This window comes from Sycon ciliatum, chromosome 10 (assembly GCF_964019385.1).
Source record: "Sycon ciliatum chromosome 10, ocSycCili1.1, whole genome shotgun sequence".
Lineage (NCBI taxonomy): Eukaryota > Metazoa > Porifera > Calcarea > Leucosolenida > Sycettidae > Sycon > Sycon ciliatum.
In genome coordinates, this window is record NC_088652.1 from 4,823,149 (window position 1) to 4,840,826 (window position 17,678).

Sequence of the window (17,678 nt, forward strand, 5' to 3'; positions counted from 1 at the left end):
ACTTGTACAATTAAATTATTTCATGTGCAGTTTGATCTCTTCTCCATGGGGTAGTCGATATACACTACTAATACTGCACATGTATTATACATGTACATGTACTTCAAAAGGAGACTTCACTTCACTTCGCGTGATGGTTCGGTATGCAGGTGTAGGTGGATTAGACGTAAATACTTGTACATGTACATGGCAACGAACTTGAATACAAACACATGTAAAGAGTAAGGACTCAAATCTGCTGGGCACAGGGAGCAGACTGCAAACAATTCCACGCGGCGTATTATAGAACTATCATGATTATGGTCATATTTTGTCTTAGATTTCCACTCAGTATTCCCCCCCCCAGGCAACAACAAGTGGTATCACTATCAGTAAAACGTTTGGTGTGGCACTGTGTCACAGCCTGTGTGCTACTGCCATTGTGACCACGATGCAATGCTACGTCTTCGTTTTTGGTGGTCGAGAAACTTGGTCTAATCGGTGTCCAATCACGTGCAATCAGCAGTTGCTAGCAGATGGGTGTCGCACGAATGCGACCGGTGGCGAGACGATGGTGAACCACCCTGACGCTTCCCCAGTTTGTTCCAACCACTGAATCTTTGATCGCTCCCCAAACTTCAAACAATAATACATCTGTTTGCCATCTAGTTTACCAGAACTGCTTGTATGACGAATATCCGGGTTGGAGTCCGTCCCCGTCACCCACTAGAGTCTAGACATCAGACATGACTTCAGCCTCTCCTATTCCCCTGCCCCCTCCGTGACAGCTACAGTTCATGTACATGTACATGTACATGTATATTATGTACATGTATATGTACATAATAATGCTGACGAGTCCACAAAGGACGAAACAGTTCTGTCCGCAGATTGAGTGTATATGTACATATACATGTACATGTACATGTATATGTACATGTATATGTACATGTACAACTCATACATTGTATGGTCGCCTCGCCTCGCCTCGCCCTCAAGTGGGACAAGCCACTTTCAACCATCATGGCGTGGGTGCGAATTCGCAACCAATTTGCAGTTTTCCATGCAGTCGACCTCCGGCTACGCGGGTCCAGAAGGCGCCTGACAGGCCTCTCGACGCGGGATGGTGCTGGGGTAGGCATCGGCCATTGAGAACTGAATTTCGTCCGTTTTACGTGAACTTTTTGGAGTTTTCCAATGTATTGCACTTGAATAAAATTATATTTTACTTTACATGGTATCTCTATTTTTTCACGTCTACATGACTTTATCTTGCCAAAGAGGCCGTTACTCCGCAAAAAAATACATTGTATGAATATGTTTATTGGCTGCACACTGGCTTGTGCTCTGAGGACAGGAACCGCTGCTGACTCCACCCCAAAAGGCACCTGGATACCAGGCACACGCCAGTGGGTGGCTGGTGTCCAGTATGGTTTCCATCATGGCGATTCTGAGGAAACACGGCAACTACATACAATTATTATGTACATGTACATGTCCATCTACATTGTACATGTACTGCATTGCCTTCTTCAAAGTATTAGTTCTTACCTAGGATTTACGTGCCGGTGAAAGCTTACTGTAGCTTGGCAACGCCGCCGTTGCATCTTGTACATCATGCATGGGTTATGTACATGTACATGTTTTATTTTTTAAACTTTGAGTTGAAAGTTTGTGGAACACTTGGGGAACGTATTCATTGTGTGTACTTTGCCGGTAAAAGAGGCTAGTACCTGTGCTCGTTCAAAGCCGAGGCACTGTACATGTACAGGTACAGGTGCAGTGAAACCCGTCTAAGACGACCGCTCAAGGGACCTTCAAAATGCGGTCTCTGTTACCAGGTGGTCTCCTTATCCAGGGTCGTTTGACTGGAAATACATGTAGCATCCCTTGGTCCTGGTTACAGTGGTCTTCTGGGACAGACGGTCGCCTTATCCGAGTGGTCGCCTTGACAGGTTTTACTGTACATGGACATGTATATCCGAGGTCAAATGACTGGCAGAGGATATGCAAGATCCTCAGGAAATACTTTACAATGTACATGTACATATCCGATGGAAGGAGAAAGGTATAACGTGCACGTACATTTTAAACGAAGCGTACTTGCAATGATACTTCCCATGGTTCGCGTGTGGGTCAGATCTATGCCCCAGAACATCCTAGTTCCGTCGGCTCTCTTCCACCTTTCCTTCCTGATCGTGCGTGCCTGGTGCACAGAGCCCGAGGCCGAAGCAGCGTGCATCGACCATACTTGTACCACATGCACGACACACAATGTAGCCATACCGGTTGGCCAGGGTCTGCAATCTCACATGTATCAGTCTCTCCGCGCCACTACGTCCCTCCAAGTAAGTAATAGTTCTACGGTGATGTTCTGATCGCAATCCAGATCTTACTGGAGCGCTCAGTGATGCACTTGCCAACACTGAGCAAAATGCATCAATGAATTTGCTCAACTTCCATCATAAATTGACATAATCGCTATCTTATCTTGATCATAACTGTTATCTGGAAACTTATTTTCAATAAACTGTCCTAGTACTGAAATAGAACCATGCAAGGTGTCATGAAGTATTGCCAGCCTCAGCGAATAGGAGAACTCGTTGCACTAAGTATCAGCATCGATCCACGCATGGTACTGCCAGATGGAAGTAGTCGGATCCCAAGCAAGCAAAGTTTTTAAATATCCTCCCATTGAATCAATCATTGGTAGTGACCAAGCCTTGTGTCGGCAGTTCAAGCACAGGAAGTGAGATCGCTGGTACCTTCCCTGCCACTGAGTCACTTATGGAATATGCACAGCCATGCATCGGCACTTGAAAAAAAGCTGTGATTTTGTCAGGTTTAATAGTCATCCCGTTTGTTCCTCAGTCAACTCCGACAATCAGTAGGAGCATATCTCAAGCATTAGCTTCGTGCGGTACACTGTCCCAGTACAACACGTTATTCACCGTCAGCACACTAGTACATGTATATCCACCAAACACAAAGTGCATGCAAATGTCCGTATCATCGCATCGTTCGACACGACTTTGAGAGCGACACAGGTGACAGCTGATTTCAAACCCGAAATCCCCGTTTGATTTCCTGAGAAAGATTGTAATCAGTTCACATGGTTCATCACCAGGCTGCAGGACTCGTACGAGTTTGAATACTGTTGTTACGACTGCATAGAATGGCAAGCGTTAGATAGTAATCGATACAATGTCATGTACACAAAGTGCCTGAGGTCCTTGCTGCAAATAGTGCTCAATACCTCAAAAAGGGCAGAGCGTACTACACAAGGCAGAGCAACACTCAACAGAGACCGAAAATCTTTCTCGTTACTCCGAGTTTCGTGAAACTCGGAAACACACATCAGACGAACGTTCATCTGAAGAGTGTTTCCGAGTTTCGTGTTCAAAAACACGAAACTCGGAGTAACGAGAAAGATTTTTCGTCTCTGTTGTTCTGCCTTGTGCAATGTCATGTACATCTACATGTACATGTATATGAGGACGAAAACCGGAATTGAGGGGCGGGTGCATGAGATCTGCTTCAGTATAATGCAAGTGATACATGTACATGTACATGTATGTCATGTACATTTTGTACGTCCTACAACCATAATTATACTGCCCTCTTTCAAGTAATTATTTTAAGTTTCAACACATACTGTTTCAAAATTTTGAAGGACGCTTCACGCAGCTTCATTATACTTGAATTGTTTGCAGGCAACCTGCCTACACTCAAGAGAGCACTGCATTTCACACAAATCCATTGGTATCGTTACAACGTTTCGGTCTTTATGACCATCATCAGGAATGAAGTGGACATGGAAAGAACAGCAGTATAAAAGAAGGAGGCAAGCAAGCAAAGCGCGGTACATAGTGACAGCGCGCGTAGAGAAGTGCAAAGCACGTCATGGCGGGTGTGCATTACTACATATACATGACAACACAAGCACAAACGGCGAGGAAAGTAGATACTGCGCTACAGCAGTGATAACAGCCATACACATACTGTGCTTTTAAATTAATTATAGGCGTACCCAGGGCCATATCCAGGGATGCACGTGCGTGGACGTGAGCGAGACAGAGAGGTTCCAGTTGTACAATCCGGCCCCCGGTTGGCTGGTGGGTTTCACCCCACTGTCAGCAAATACCAATTATTGCGCCACGGTACTGCTAGCTTCACTGTGGCAGTGTGCTGTGTGGGGACGCGACAACGAATGAGAAGCAGGGTGTCTCAAAATCCGGCTTGGAATACTCCAGTGAACGTCATTTTCATTTTCTCTGGAAAGAAAGCGAAATCAAAATAATGTGTTAGTATGAACCACCACGACTCAAGTTCCGCCGCGGCGCTGCTTTTCACTGATAACAAACTTCACAAAACGCGGGAGGCAGGATCTAGGACGGGGAAAGCAGGATATCCCTACTCTCCAGCCGCGCGGTAACCCTGAGCAAGGCTCGAAGGAACCAAACCAACCCAACCAAAGTTGAAACCACTCACCTTTTTACTTCTGACGTTCTGTATCTCTCACTCGCCACTGGTCTAATTCATACAGGCAAGAGTCACGTAAACATGGTGGTGAATTCTTGATAAAAGGTTAGTTCTACATGCAAATGAAACTTGCATATGAATTAAAGGAGGCACATCAACCTTAAATGTACTCACTAATGTTTTATGCTGGCCTTTCATTCCCTCAACCTGATGAATACTGGAATTGGTTTGATATTGGACCTACATGCACATGTACACTAACAACCACCTTCCCACATCATAACCTCTAGCCGTCTAGGAGTAAAGCCAGGTGTCACGGATTGAGGCGTTACTGGAAGAACGCCATACTGGCATGGGCTACTATTAGAGACGATATCAGTAGCCATGCTTTCACATGTCATTGTACGTCATATATTAATAATGAACATATCATGTTCTACATTGTAAATGTACATGTAAGTGTAGAAGAGAAAAGGACATTATGGATACGAGTTAAGAGTAACTCTCCATCACTGTAACATGATACTATATACAGTCAGAAAGTGCAATAACTAGGCCATCTTAACTCGTATCCATATGTCCTTTTCTCTTCTACATTTATTTATGGCTCAACATCCGAGTTTCAAACATGTAAGTGTATGTGCTTTTAACCACGTCTTTGCATGAGGTGGCAAAGCACCGTCCATTATAACTTACCTTTGACTCAACCAAGGAACAGTGGCACTGATGTTTTCCACTCCAAACGAATACTGCGTAAAAGCGATTAGAATAGATACAACGTTAATGCATGATTTGTATACTTACGTGTTCGAATCTTACCTCTAAGGCTCTATCCTCCTAATAATATTATTCATTTTATCCCAGGTTCACATCTCACCTGCCCTTTGCCTGGCTTGGGCATACGCTAATAATACTTCAGTAATAATTACGGCTACAAGCGAGGGGCTCTGGTTCGAGTCCTGGTGGTGACAGTCAATTTTGTCTTCAGACTTTTCCCGTTTGTGTCTTTCCCTCAAAACCAGTGAATAATAATAATTACAATAATATTATACAATGCAGTATGACATTGTATTCAACAATCAGTAATTTTTCGAGACAGACTGGAGACCAAGTCAGTGCAGTGACATTCACTGAGTGACGAGTCTGTCACCAGGTCACTGAGTCACATGTGTCATGCAGCACTGCCCAGCTAGCAGCAGGCTTTCTCGTTCGTTGCCGTTGGCTGCTGCGCGAGCTCGAGGTGTGACATGTTTGTGGCGTTTGCTGTTCCACTGCATGCATGCCATGCAATGATGCATTGACTGGGCACTGGAACTGGAATAGAACTTTAGAAGGGATTCGTGGGCTTGTCCCCACGCACAGTCAGACTCAGCAAACAACCTGTACAGACAGTATGTACCTGATGTCTACTGTAGTCTGTAGCGTAGCGTAGGCTTGGTCCCAATTTACCCTAGTATCATAGCAATAGCCTAGGCTATAACTAACTACTTACTAACTTGGCAAGCCTATGCTACATACACTACCCTACAGTCGTTGGGCGAGGACACTGCCACTGCACTGGGAGTGGGACTTAGTGGGAGCTGCATGCATGTGCCCATCCATTGACTTGTTGTGCATCGATCCCAGTACATCACTACGGAGGATTAGCAAGACGAAATTCGCGTTCGCGTTCGCTCTCCAAGGAAAGTCAAACTGAGTCAGGGACGGAATTCGCGTTATGGGAAGGATTAGCAAACAGAATTCGCACTTGCATGACGTTGACACGACGTACATTGTGTACCGACAGTACAGCGTGGTAAATTTATGACTGCCCTGACACGAATCCGCGACTCGTGTTCCGACTACTTTTCCGAACGAAAAATGCGAAAGTTCGCAATCCAGTTCGCGAACTGAAAAGTGTTTGCGAACGCGAACGCAAATTTCGTCTTGCTAATCCTCCGTATTGTACACTGTCGAGTCGTGTCGACCGCCGTGTATTGTACAATGTCATGTACTAGGATTCAGGTCAGGATGTCGCGAAACCGGAGTTTTAGTTTTTCCGACTCCCCGGACTCATATGCATAGCATACAAGTCCTATCCGCTGAGCACTAAAAATAAAAATTAATAGTCTAAGACTATGACTTATGAGTATGAGTTCATGAGTATGACTGACTGTGAAGTCACTGAGTCTGTGTAGATCTAGCTTGCTGTCTACCAGTACTCAGGCAGTAGTCTACCTGGTCTACGGGTAGATCTAGTATTAGTAATACATATCCATGATATCTACTGGAGCAGAGACCGTGTTTGCGTATTTGGGGGGGGGGGGGGGAGGGGGTGAGTAGTAGTTAGGAAGCGTGATGACGTTTGTAAAAAATAAAAATGGCTGCAACAGATGCAGAGTTGCAGTAAAGTATAATTGTACTTCAAAGTACATGACTCATGAGTGTACAGTGCTGGCAACTGAAATCCGACCCCTGGTGCGGTGACATCGCAAACACCCAAAACGGGATACAGTAGTGTAGTAAAACTACGAAAATTTCATAGAGACCGCTACATGTAGAATGTGAACGCATCGCTAAGGGGTCGGATTTCAGTTGCCAGCACTGTACACATGGTACATGTACAGTCATGTATTTAATTTTTGACTTTCAGTCTCGGCGCGGGTACTGGTACCGGGCCGGGGGACCAGGGTTGACGGACGAGACGCGCTTGGTCAGCTCGGCCGGGATCGGTACGAGTGCAGCTCGCCCGCATCGTGTAGGCCCAGCACTCCTACATGAAATCGTGGCATGCAGTGAGTCAAACTCAAACGAGTCATGAGTGAGCCTGCCCGGCTGCTCGCTAGTCTAGTCACCAGGTCACAGTCACCATCACTTCACAAGTCACATCGACTCATCAGACCCCTTTGCAGCACGGATCCGGGTGCGCCCTGACAGTCAGTACAGTCAGTACTACAGAGTAGTACAGTAGATCTACGCCGAGACTACGGGCAGCGCAGTCAGAGTCAGAGTGCTACATCAGTACATGTAGTCGGAGTCCGTAGACTAGCCGTGGTACATGTACTAGTGCTGTGTAGTGCAGAGCCACGCGTCATTCAACTAGACGCGTTGACTGGCGTAGGTTCGTTGACTTCACTGGCCTCTTGAACAAGTCTGGAGAACTGAAGAGGTCTTCCACGTCAGGCATTTCCCAACCTTGCTCCAACGGCAAGAACTCTTTGTCGAGCTCTGGTTTGGTGCGGCTTGCCAGCAGCCGAAGTGGATTCCTTGCTGTCTTCTCCGAGATATATGAGGACTACGAAGTGAGATCTGTAGTATTACTAGCTTTGCCTGGAAACACGCGCAGAGTGGAGCGGAGCCGGGTGGATTTTGAGCTGCGCAGCGAATATTTTGCGTCTTGTTGTCGTCGGCAAGGAAGAAACGACAAGATGTTTCAGTTGCGCTCTGTAGTATTGCTAGTGGCGTTGATGGCGCTGGATGCTCGTGCAATTGTATCGCCCTTTGAAGACCTACACGACATCTTGAGTCCACCAGGTAAGCCTTGGCGATCGATCGTCTTCCGTATTCCTAAACTATAGATAAATAAATTCCTGTGTGACAGAGAGCTAGAGGTGGAAAGAGTTGTGGCGAATCGGTGCGTACGCGCACTGGCGAGGATTGCTTTGTCAGTGTTCTGTAGCTGTGTTAGGTCTAGTGACTACTGTGCGTGGTTTTCCACTGTTTGATTGGCCATTCAATCCTTGTTGGCGTTTACTCGTTTGTCTCTTGTGGTGTAAAACGTGCGCTATGTGAACGTCGGTGGTAGTATCAAAATAAGTTTGTTACGGGACCCGTGGTAACATCGGCTAGTGGCACCGTACTCGTCATTTGAGGATGCTCAATATTGATTTTGGTGGGTAGATCCTTGGTGCAGTTGTACTGTTGATCGGGAGCTTGCTAGATTGTGCGAGGTGAAAATGATTGATCGTAGAATCTCTGAATGTAAAATGGCCTTGCCGATCGCACGACCGACGACGGAGATGCGATCAGATCGGAGGCGCAGAGTGGATCGCGAACGACTACGACTACGTGTGACCGAACGCCTGTCCCCGGAGCTTGTGCGAGGAGCCCAATGTCCGTTGGGATGCGTCCGTTTGTCCTGGACTGGAATGTCGAATGCGCGTTAGTAACCAAGTCCCTTCACATTGATTATGTCATCGTTGCTGGTGGGAATAGTAAGATTTGACATAATGTCCAATGCGTTGCCGCAGCTTGACACTAGGCGTCCATGGGTGTTTGGGTCCTACGCTGGTTCTTGCGAAAGGCAGGCAGGCAAGAAAGAACGTCAGTACATAGTAAGAAAGGCGTAAATATGTTTCTGCCAACAACGCGTCGACTTGTAATGAATGGAGGCGCGTGTTGTGCATGCGTGAATGGTGCGAGGAGATGAGTCTGCTTTTCATGGACTCTCGCTTCACAGTGGTTCGCAGTCACCCATGATTGCCTGCTCAGTTCCTCCACCTGCTCCTCTAACGCCTGGTAGACGAACGACACCAGCCAGCACCATGCATTGAAAGTAGTTCCTGCCACTGCTTGTCTTGCTGCAGCGCTGTGCTGACCAGTGCGGCCGTGGGATCCACGGGCGCATCGTGACTGAAAACGTTTAGTTTACTAGTACATGACATGTAGCTGCGAAAACAAAAACCCGAGAGTTATGAGCTCCCTGTTGTTGTGGACAGCGTCACCGGTCCGAATATCTATTTCAAGCTCGGTATTGAGCTGAGCACCGACAGCATATTGTTTTCGTATAGCTTGTTCGAGTTTGTGTAAATCATGCATCGTGGGAGTCCACACGTAAACTGAATGCTGATGCAGTGATGGCGTAAGAAATTATTTGTTACAGTTCCTGTCCTGTTGTCATTTGGCCATCACGAGAATTATTTGTAGCATTTTTTTCACGCTCGATACAGCAACATAACTATGGGTTAGACATCTTCGAACAATCATTCTTGAAGCTACAGTAGCGATGGTCTCCCATGTTATTGAGGTAGCTCTGACCACACAGTCTTAGCGTTGTTGAGAATGGAGAGCTCTTTTGCAGGCCCACGCAGGAAGTAGAGGTAGGTTTGTGGGGCAATAGGTTTTTTTTTGTGAGTGAGAAGACTCAGCTGACCCTGGAGCTTCTGACAGTTAGTCTACTGGCAGATGTGATTGTGCATATGATAAGCCTAGACTCTCAAACATTACTTCTGTCATGCCAGGAGACGCTGGTAATCGGAGTTCCGAAAAGCAGGTTGTTCTATTTCGTCTTGTGTAAAGGTAATGAGGCTTGTATTTTGTAATCCGGATTGTCCTACAAAAAAAAAAGTAAAAACGAAAAAGTATTAGTGAGTGTAAAACAGTGTGATGATGGGTTCATGCTTGTCGAGAATGCTCTATGATACGTAGAGCTGCTAAACACTGCGTGGACGCTCCGATGAATTGTGTTGCTGCTTCCACATGCCAAAGAGCGCCATTTTATCACCACAGCACGCTTGAAAAGGCGATGCACTCGCTGCAGCGACAACGCAGGCGAACGTGCCGCGAGTTGTGAAGCTGATTCGTCGACCACAAGCGTTGCTCACAACTGGCACGGATCCCAAACATGGTTTCTCTGGTGCGAAGAAGAAAGCAGGCAGCTCGAGTGCTGGCCATTGTTGACAGGATGGCATCTGGCCCTTTTCCCTGCACACTCCGGGTGGCGGCCAGGCAACTCAAGGCCTTGACTTCCTCTTTGCCTGGCCTGTGTGCATTGAATGTGATCAAATGCCCCAATCATTATGCGTGTGCTGGGCAGACAACGACCCACTGTCACCCAGCATATGGCATGGTGTCACGTACTTCCAAGTAGCTGTTTTGTAAAATTTCATAGGTTTATAGGTTTAGTGGTGACAAATCTCAGATTGCAAGTGAATTCCATGACCAGAGGAATGCACAATGAGAACCACTTGAAATTGTAGCCCATAAACTTGCAATGTTGCATGCGCACGACCTATGTCGTCTCAATAGGCGTCCAATTGCGAATAAAGATGATAAGGCTCATGAAAAAACCTCCAGTCTAACCGCGAGCATCAACTGATGTTGTGACAGTGCGTATCGGGCAACAGCTGTGAGAAGGGTAAAACTGACATTAAGTTTTGTATACGGTGGCGGTGACCCCGAGGCGCTGCAGGCCACCTTGCCTTGTCTTTCATGCTCTCTGTCTGTGGAAAAAACTCTATGCTCATCAATTGCCGCTGGGTCTGTTTTTGGGATGTGTGCTGATGATGATCCAAAGTATTTGAATGGCTATGTTTGATTGGGAGCTGTTAGACGTGCGAGGACCAGAAGTGCAGTTCAGGCTGTGTGCCTCAGGCGATCTAGAGAAAAGCGCAAGAAACTACAAGGGGGGGGGGGGGGGGAGAGAGAACTTGCTGCAAACCGCGCTGCAGCATGCCTGCGGTTTGTGGGGGTGATTGCAAACAGTGATTCTGTGCAAATTATTGAGAGTTCCTGTTGTTTAGTGAGAATGTATTGTATTTCTGTGTGGTGGTGGTGGTGGTGCTTGGTTAGAGTAGATACCAAGTGACATTGAGACTGATAGAGATAAGAATTTTATTGTTTGAGGAGATCCGTGATTTCGGTTTGGGGGGGGGGGGGAAGATCCCATCTGCAGATAGCTGGTGTCCGATTTCACGGATAAGCTTGTGGTCAGTAAATCTGACTTTGTTTATGTAGCAACCCATTAGGGATACCTACACTGGAACAGATATTGCCAGTAAAGCTGATATGAAATATTCAAGGATCAATGGGGAGAGAGAGAGAGAGAGATGGTGTCCGGACTCCTGAGTTCGCAGCACTTTCTAAAAAGCCCAGGTGCATTGCTGCATGCCTGGGTGTTCTGAACTGAAGTGCTGTTTGGCCATTCCTGTCGCTGGTGTCGTGCGGGCAGCTGACCACTGGTGACATTAGATAGGTTTGCGCTTGAACAGCAGGGTGTCAAGTTTCACCTCTGCTGGCCAATTGGCATTACACAGCCATGTACATGTAGCTCGCCATGCTGTTGCCTGTACATAACTTAGCAGGAGTCCAGGAGCGCCCCAAATGCGCCTGGAAAGCATTCTTCGCAGTCCAGCTGCTCAAAAAAATCATAATAACCACACAGTATCACTATGCTGCAGCTAGCTTTGTGCTGCAGCTAGCTTTGTGCTGCAGCTAGCTTTGTGCTGCAGCTAGCTTTGTGCTGCAGCTAGCTTTGTGCTGCATCTAGCCAAAGAAAACAACAGTGTATTTTTCTTGCTCAAACATGCTAATAATTGTCACGACACAAACTTGGGCATTCCTGGCAAGCTGCTGGAGGACGGGGGTGGGGATTTGGGCAAGAATGAAATCTGATGGGGTCACAGCTGGCTCAGCACATGCTAGATGCTTTCCGTCACATCTGGTATTCAAACGCTGTCTGAAGCAGGATAGCCCAAGCCCTTTCTCAAGGAACCATACCCCTTGCACTAGCAGCTGTGTTCGCAGACAAACTTCCACTCCCATCCCGCCTCAGTCCATGCAAGTCTGCCTCAGCTGATCTGCTGTGGTAAATCTGGGAAAACAGCAGCAGCCAATTAGAGACACTCTATGGTAATGATCTTGTAGCTACTGTCTTGTCTGATAATAATTGTGTCTGGAGTTACCAGAATGATAGACACTGGTTCAGAACACTGTATGAGGGCTAAACTTTGAAGACGTGAAAACTATTATTGTAGGCTGGCCCAAGTTTCGTTCTCCCTGAAGACTCTTTGATTTTGGTTTCAGCAGTGGACAGATCACTCAGGCAAGGGTTAGCTGTGTGTTCAATGTGAATTGTAGTCCGGAAGCCAGTGTGCTGTGCCGGCCAGTGCAGGCTGTGGTGTGAACTGGGCAGCCAACCCTGGCAGTGATGATGATGATGTGTCTTTGTCTGCACACTGTTTGTGTGGTGAACTCTGTATGTGGGCACTCTGTGGCATTGTGGTGCAGGCCAGAGCATGCAAGCTGTGAGGCATGGTATTGTTTCACCTCCGGGCAATGGCGACAATCTGTAACTGGCTGCCTTGTTTGGCAATTAAATAATTCCACAGCCAGGAGGAGGCAGGCGTAATTAATGGATTTGATAATGGCTATGCTTTTGATAGGCCTGTGGATTGTAAAATGGAATGTGGATCACACTGGACTCAACCATGCACTTGTTACCCGTGGCAAAGCAGATCTCCCCTCCCCCTCACCCCCCCCCCCCCCCCCCCCCTGACTTTCCACCTTCTCAGGACCAGGATGCTAAGAAACAGCTAAGTACGTTGAAGCTTGGCTAGGACTTTATTTGACTTTACTGGTCTATTTTCTGTGGCTGGGAGACCATTGTTTTTTGGACAAGGGGTGGTATGATAATTTAGCAGGACTAAGTGGCTTTGAACATACTAAAACCAGAAGAACGTTTTGGTTTTTTTTACATTGCGTACCTCCCCTATTTCTTGTTGATGATGATTTGCACTACATGTACATGTAGTTGTAGATGTTTGCTAGAGGTGCCTTTGAGCAATTATTATACTAGTACTGCATTGTTGCTAATGTCGTGGACCAGGTGTTCCATGCAGCAAGCTGCAGTCCGACACTGCACAGCTTCTAGGGTTCATGTCTGTAATAGTTTGTGTCCCTGCTGAGTGCAAAGATCACACTTGAGAGCCCAGAGGCCCGTGAATGTGATCTGCTGTACTTGATGAGAAATTCTGTCTATTGTAAGCTGGTGCAACACTGAGGAGGTTTGTACCATACTAGTATGAAGCACCGACCATAGTGTGGGGCTCCCACACAGCCGCTTTAGGCCTCACTCTGTTTTGTTGCTCCGGAAGTGTTTCTTCTTGTAGCCAGTACTGGGCTGGGTTAGAGTAGGACTTGTCTCTGCCTGCCTTGTGTAAGAATGCTGCTTGGAGTTCATGGACCAGGGCTAGGCTAGTCAGGAGCACAAATTGCCCGGGGTGACTGACTTTGCCTGCAGACACGTGTGGACAGGTTGATTGCGGGCTGCTACAAGAGAGCTGGGGTGGCATGCCAGGCCTTTACAGTGTGCGGTGGGATCTTGTAAAGAGACGGCACGCCAGCCAGGTGCGCAGGTACAGTGGAAGGGCCGTATCTGGCCATTTGCCCAATTAGTGTCCCACTGCCTTTCACGCTGTGCTGGATAAAATAGCTTCCGTGCTGGTCCTGTGGTGAGCCTGTCCTTGCCTGTGCTGGGACGTGTGCTTGGCCTTGAGTGGTCAGCTGAGAGGCTGGCTGGTTTATCAGTGTCGTTACATCTTTGACCCTGCTGTGCTCCTAAGAGAGACAGAACGTGGCGAAAGCCCTCTTGGGCATATTGAAATCAGGACGGCAAGCATTTGTAATGTAGACCCACTTAGAAGGGCCAAGTCTGCAGCCATAACTATGTTAGCCTTGCTGGAAGGAATCTGGACAAAGCTATGCTCACTACGGAGATCACAGGGCATTTATCACACATGCAAATGCTCTTGGCTGGGGCACTGTGGGCAGTCATTTCAGTTTTCTCTCTTTGACTTTGGGCCGGCGCAGCATTGTTTTTGGCCGAGAAGCAAAGGGCCGCAATGCTAATCCTGTTCAATTGCATTTGATCATAAGTGCACGGAACGCCCTTGCTGTGTTGAATGCTGGTGGTTTGCCGTTGCATAGATGACAATGCACGTTTGTCCTTGATGATCTGTTTGTGACATCACGTCATCATATTGAAGCACAGAGTGGGAAATGATAGCTAATGCCTGCCATGAAAATTGCACACCCATAAAAGACCCTGGTGCACTTGTATTTGAACTTGGACTGATTGGTACTGACGCAAATGAGAGTTTAGCATTGAATTTGCCCTTCTTGTAGAGCATGCTCCAGTGCTTGGTGTCTGTGGTATTTCAGCCATTTGCAATGAAATACGAATCTATTCCACGCAAAACAGACTTCTACATGGTGATGGGCGTCTTCTCTAATTTCTCTGATTTGTTTCTCCTGCTTGTCGTGCGTGCACAGGAGTCGATCCGATCGGCATCACAGCCCTACCACCATGCGCCGAGTTCATGCAAGCCATGTTGGTGACCGGAGAAAGCTGTCACATGGAGGTGCCTGCCCTGTGTCCCCGCGACGACGAGGACTGCATACAGGAATTCCGTCGCCGGAAACACCACCGTCCCCGCGGCGGCGATGATGATGACGACGCGAGTGCTAGCGGAAGTGGCAGTGGAAGCGGTAGTGGTAGTGGCGAGAGCGGTAGCGGAAGCGGCGATTGGGGGAGTGCCGGCTCCGGCTGGGAAGTACCGACCGAATCGCCGCAGATCCAGTGTCTGGACGAGTTCCGCAACCCACGATCGGTTGTTTGTCGACGTCTCGAGAGTACCGGCCCTGGTGCAAAGGTCACCAGTGCAAAGGTACCAACCACTGGTACGCCCACCTCTACCACACGGCCAACACTGCCAAATGCTAAACCAACGACAGGTGTGATTCCGGACACCAAGGAATCAGTCATGACCAAAACGGCTGTGACGGAAGGCACAGAGGTCTCGGAAACGACCGAGAATGATAATGATAAGTTTGTCACCACAGCCGACAACGTTCATACCGATGACGTCACCACCGACCAAGCTGCTGCTACGTCCGAGAGAGATCTGGAGACGCCCAAGGTCACGGTGATGAGAGAGACCGACGTGAACATCGAGGAACATGACGCGGAGGCGGACGGAAACGAGCAGATGGTCACGATCGTCGGTATCGGCGTCGGCGCCTTCGTCGGCTGCGTCATCTTGGCTGTCATAGCAACCATCCTGGTGCTGCGTTTCAAGCAGAATCAGGAAACGCACTACATGGTGGACGCGGAGATCAACAGCCAGCGGAGCGGCAGCAGCGGCAGCAACAGCAGCGCCACCAGCACGACGCCACTTCAGAAGAAGTCGCCCAAGACACAAGTATTCGTATGAGCTCTATTTACCGTCTGTTCCTTGCACCTGACATAGGCTAAGTTTGACCTCGTGAGTATGTGCTCCTGCCGATATCTACTGCAAGGAACTACTCGAGAGGGAGAGCAACACACAGCAACTGAATTCTAGCACCTTAATTGAACATAATACTCCAAGCCGTGCCCGCGCGCGCGTGTGTGTGTGTGTGTGTTTGTGTGTGTGTGTGTGTGTGTGTGTGTTTTAACTAATGTGCGTGCAATAAACGCACTTGCGTGTTGCACTGCGTCCGGTCAGCCGAGCCGAGATCTGAAAATTCAGTGAAGTGTGGCGGGAGATGACAAGGAGCCTTAGTATCTGTGCTACTTTCTACCACCAATACCATTCATCAACATTTTCTTGTAGAGTTGCCCTTCTTCTGCGCTCTCCTATGTGCATCGGCCAGATTTCCTCGTCCACTGATGGAACATGTCCAGAATTTCAGAATTATCCACGTCCCACCCTGCACCATGCCGTACCGCCAGACATGATTGTATCCGTTATGATTTCCGTTAGCGTCAGAGCCCCTCAATGTAGATCCTTTTTTCTTTACTCGCAACTATTGAACGTACAACCCTACAACCTATAAGCACTAACGACTCATCCCCTGCCAAGGCCGTGAGCTTGAATCTTCCCTGTGTTCGATCACTTCATGCGCATGTTGACTACTGCTGCTTTTCCTAAGACATGTACTCACCGATGTGACGCGAAGTTGGGTGACAGCCGTTGTTTCTCTCTATGTTTTGCTTTCTTTGCGCAAGCAACCTTGTGATCAACCGCTGTTCCTGCCGTCTATGCGTATTTGTTTCATGGTTGCGTTCCGTATATTTGCATTCTTTCAACCCCTCTGGATTTTTGGGGCTCTGTGATTTTCTGTATGGCGCTAAGCCTTCGCCAGATATTGTGATGCTGTACATACGAAAGCTGTGACGCGGTTGGTTGCTGTGCATGCGCGTGTGAGTCTGAACGTCCCAAATGTGCAGAGTGTGTGTGTGGGTATGTGCGTGCGTGCGTGCGTGTGTGTGTGTGAAATATTAAAAAGACCAAAAAGTAGGGATTCACTGGCCAGAAAAAGCCACTTCATAGCTGTGTGGTGTAGACCAGGCTGAATAGTGGCGGTCGATTCTTCAACCTTGCAAGCTGTGGAATAGTGCAATCCCAGCACAAGCTGCTATGGCTTCTGCTGTAGCATTGCTATCATCGCCTCCGGCGATGGGCGTCCAATGGTCCAATGGTGTGTGTGTGTGTCTTTGTGTGGCTTTCGGAATGCTGAAATCAACTATTGTTATTAACACTTGATGATGCCTCTCATGTTAGGATAGATGGTGGTGATTGGGGTCCACCACTTGTCAGTCTTATTCGCACCTAATTACAGCAAAGTGCTGCAAACTGGCGCCATGGATACATGTATGATGGTGGTGACATACGCATTCCTTCTGTTTTTGTACTTGTACGTTCAGGACAAACTGCCGGTGGAATCCCTGCAGGGGGGGGGGGGGGGGGGTAGAAAGACTCGAAAGAGAGGCCGTCCGTAATTTATTTCGATCTTTTTCACGAAGAGAAAACGTTTCCTTTATGAGTGGGTGGGTTGAGGAGAGTTTCGTTTTGAAAAATTATTGATAGCTGAAACATCAATCCATTCAATAATAATAATTGTCCGCTTCTTCTACATGACATGTCATGTAATTAGAAGAAGCCGACAATAATTATTATTGCTTTTATTGGCTAATAGCTCTAGTCAGGTAGATATCATTAATAAAGGCCTGTAGTCACAAGCTTCATAAAAGCCTTGAGGAAAGACTCTCTTACTAACGGTAGAAAACACTTTGTGTTACACACGGGTAAACAAATCAACCAAAATCGCTTTTGTACTCTGAGGTTTTCGATCAACAGCCATGCACCGCCAATACATACTGTACTAGTATACTGTCTTTGCATGATTGAATACAATTATAGTAAAACCTGTCAAGGCGACCACCTGTCCTAGATCACTGAAACCAGGACAAAGGGATGCTATTTCCAGCCAAATGACCCTGGATAAGGCGACCACCTGGTAACAGAGACCACGTTTTGAAGGTCCATTGAGCGGTCGTCTTAGACAGGTTTCGCTGTATAGGGATTAGGTCAGGTCTTGTTAGCAACCTATTGCTACATTTATGCTGTACACATCTGTGTTTTTTTAGGCATAATATTTTTTAATCCCTTATACAGGGAAGTAAGGCCGCTGAATCC

General features: G+C 47.4%; 1 protein-coding gene and 1 long non-coding RNA gene across 2 annotated transcripts; one reads left to right on the top strand and one right to left on the bottom strand.

Moving 5' to 3' along the window:
- Nucleotides 1-3,714: 3,714 nt before the first annotated feature.
- LOC135825740 (uncharacterized) lies at nt 3,715-5,911 on the bottom strand. The gene is made up of 3 exons (XR_010555124.1): nt 5,158-5,911; nt 4,471-4,512; nt 3,715-4,253 (listed from the first exon to the last, which is right to left on the bottom strand). It is a non-coding gene; the product is annotated as an uncharacterized LOC135825740 (long non-coding RNA).
- A 1,594-nt stretch (nt 5,912-7,505) lies between these two features.
- On the top strand, nt 7,506-16,369 carry LOC135825951 (uncharacterized). The gene is made up of 2 exons (XM_065338594.1): nt 7,506-7,974; nt 14,491-16,369. The coding sequence occupies exons 1-2, from the start codon at nt 7,869-7,871 to the stop codon at nt 15,429-15,431; spliced, it is 1,047 nt and encodes a 348-aa protein (XP_065194666.1). The 5' UTR covers nt 7,506-7,868; the 3' UTR covers nt 15,432-16,369.
- Nucleotides 16,370-17,678: the final 1,309 nt, after the last annotated feature.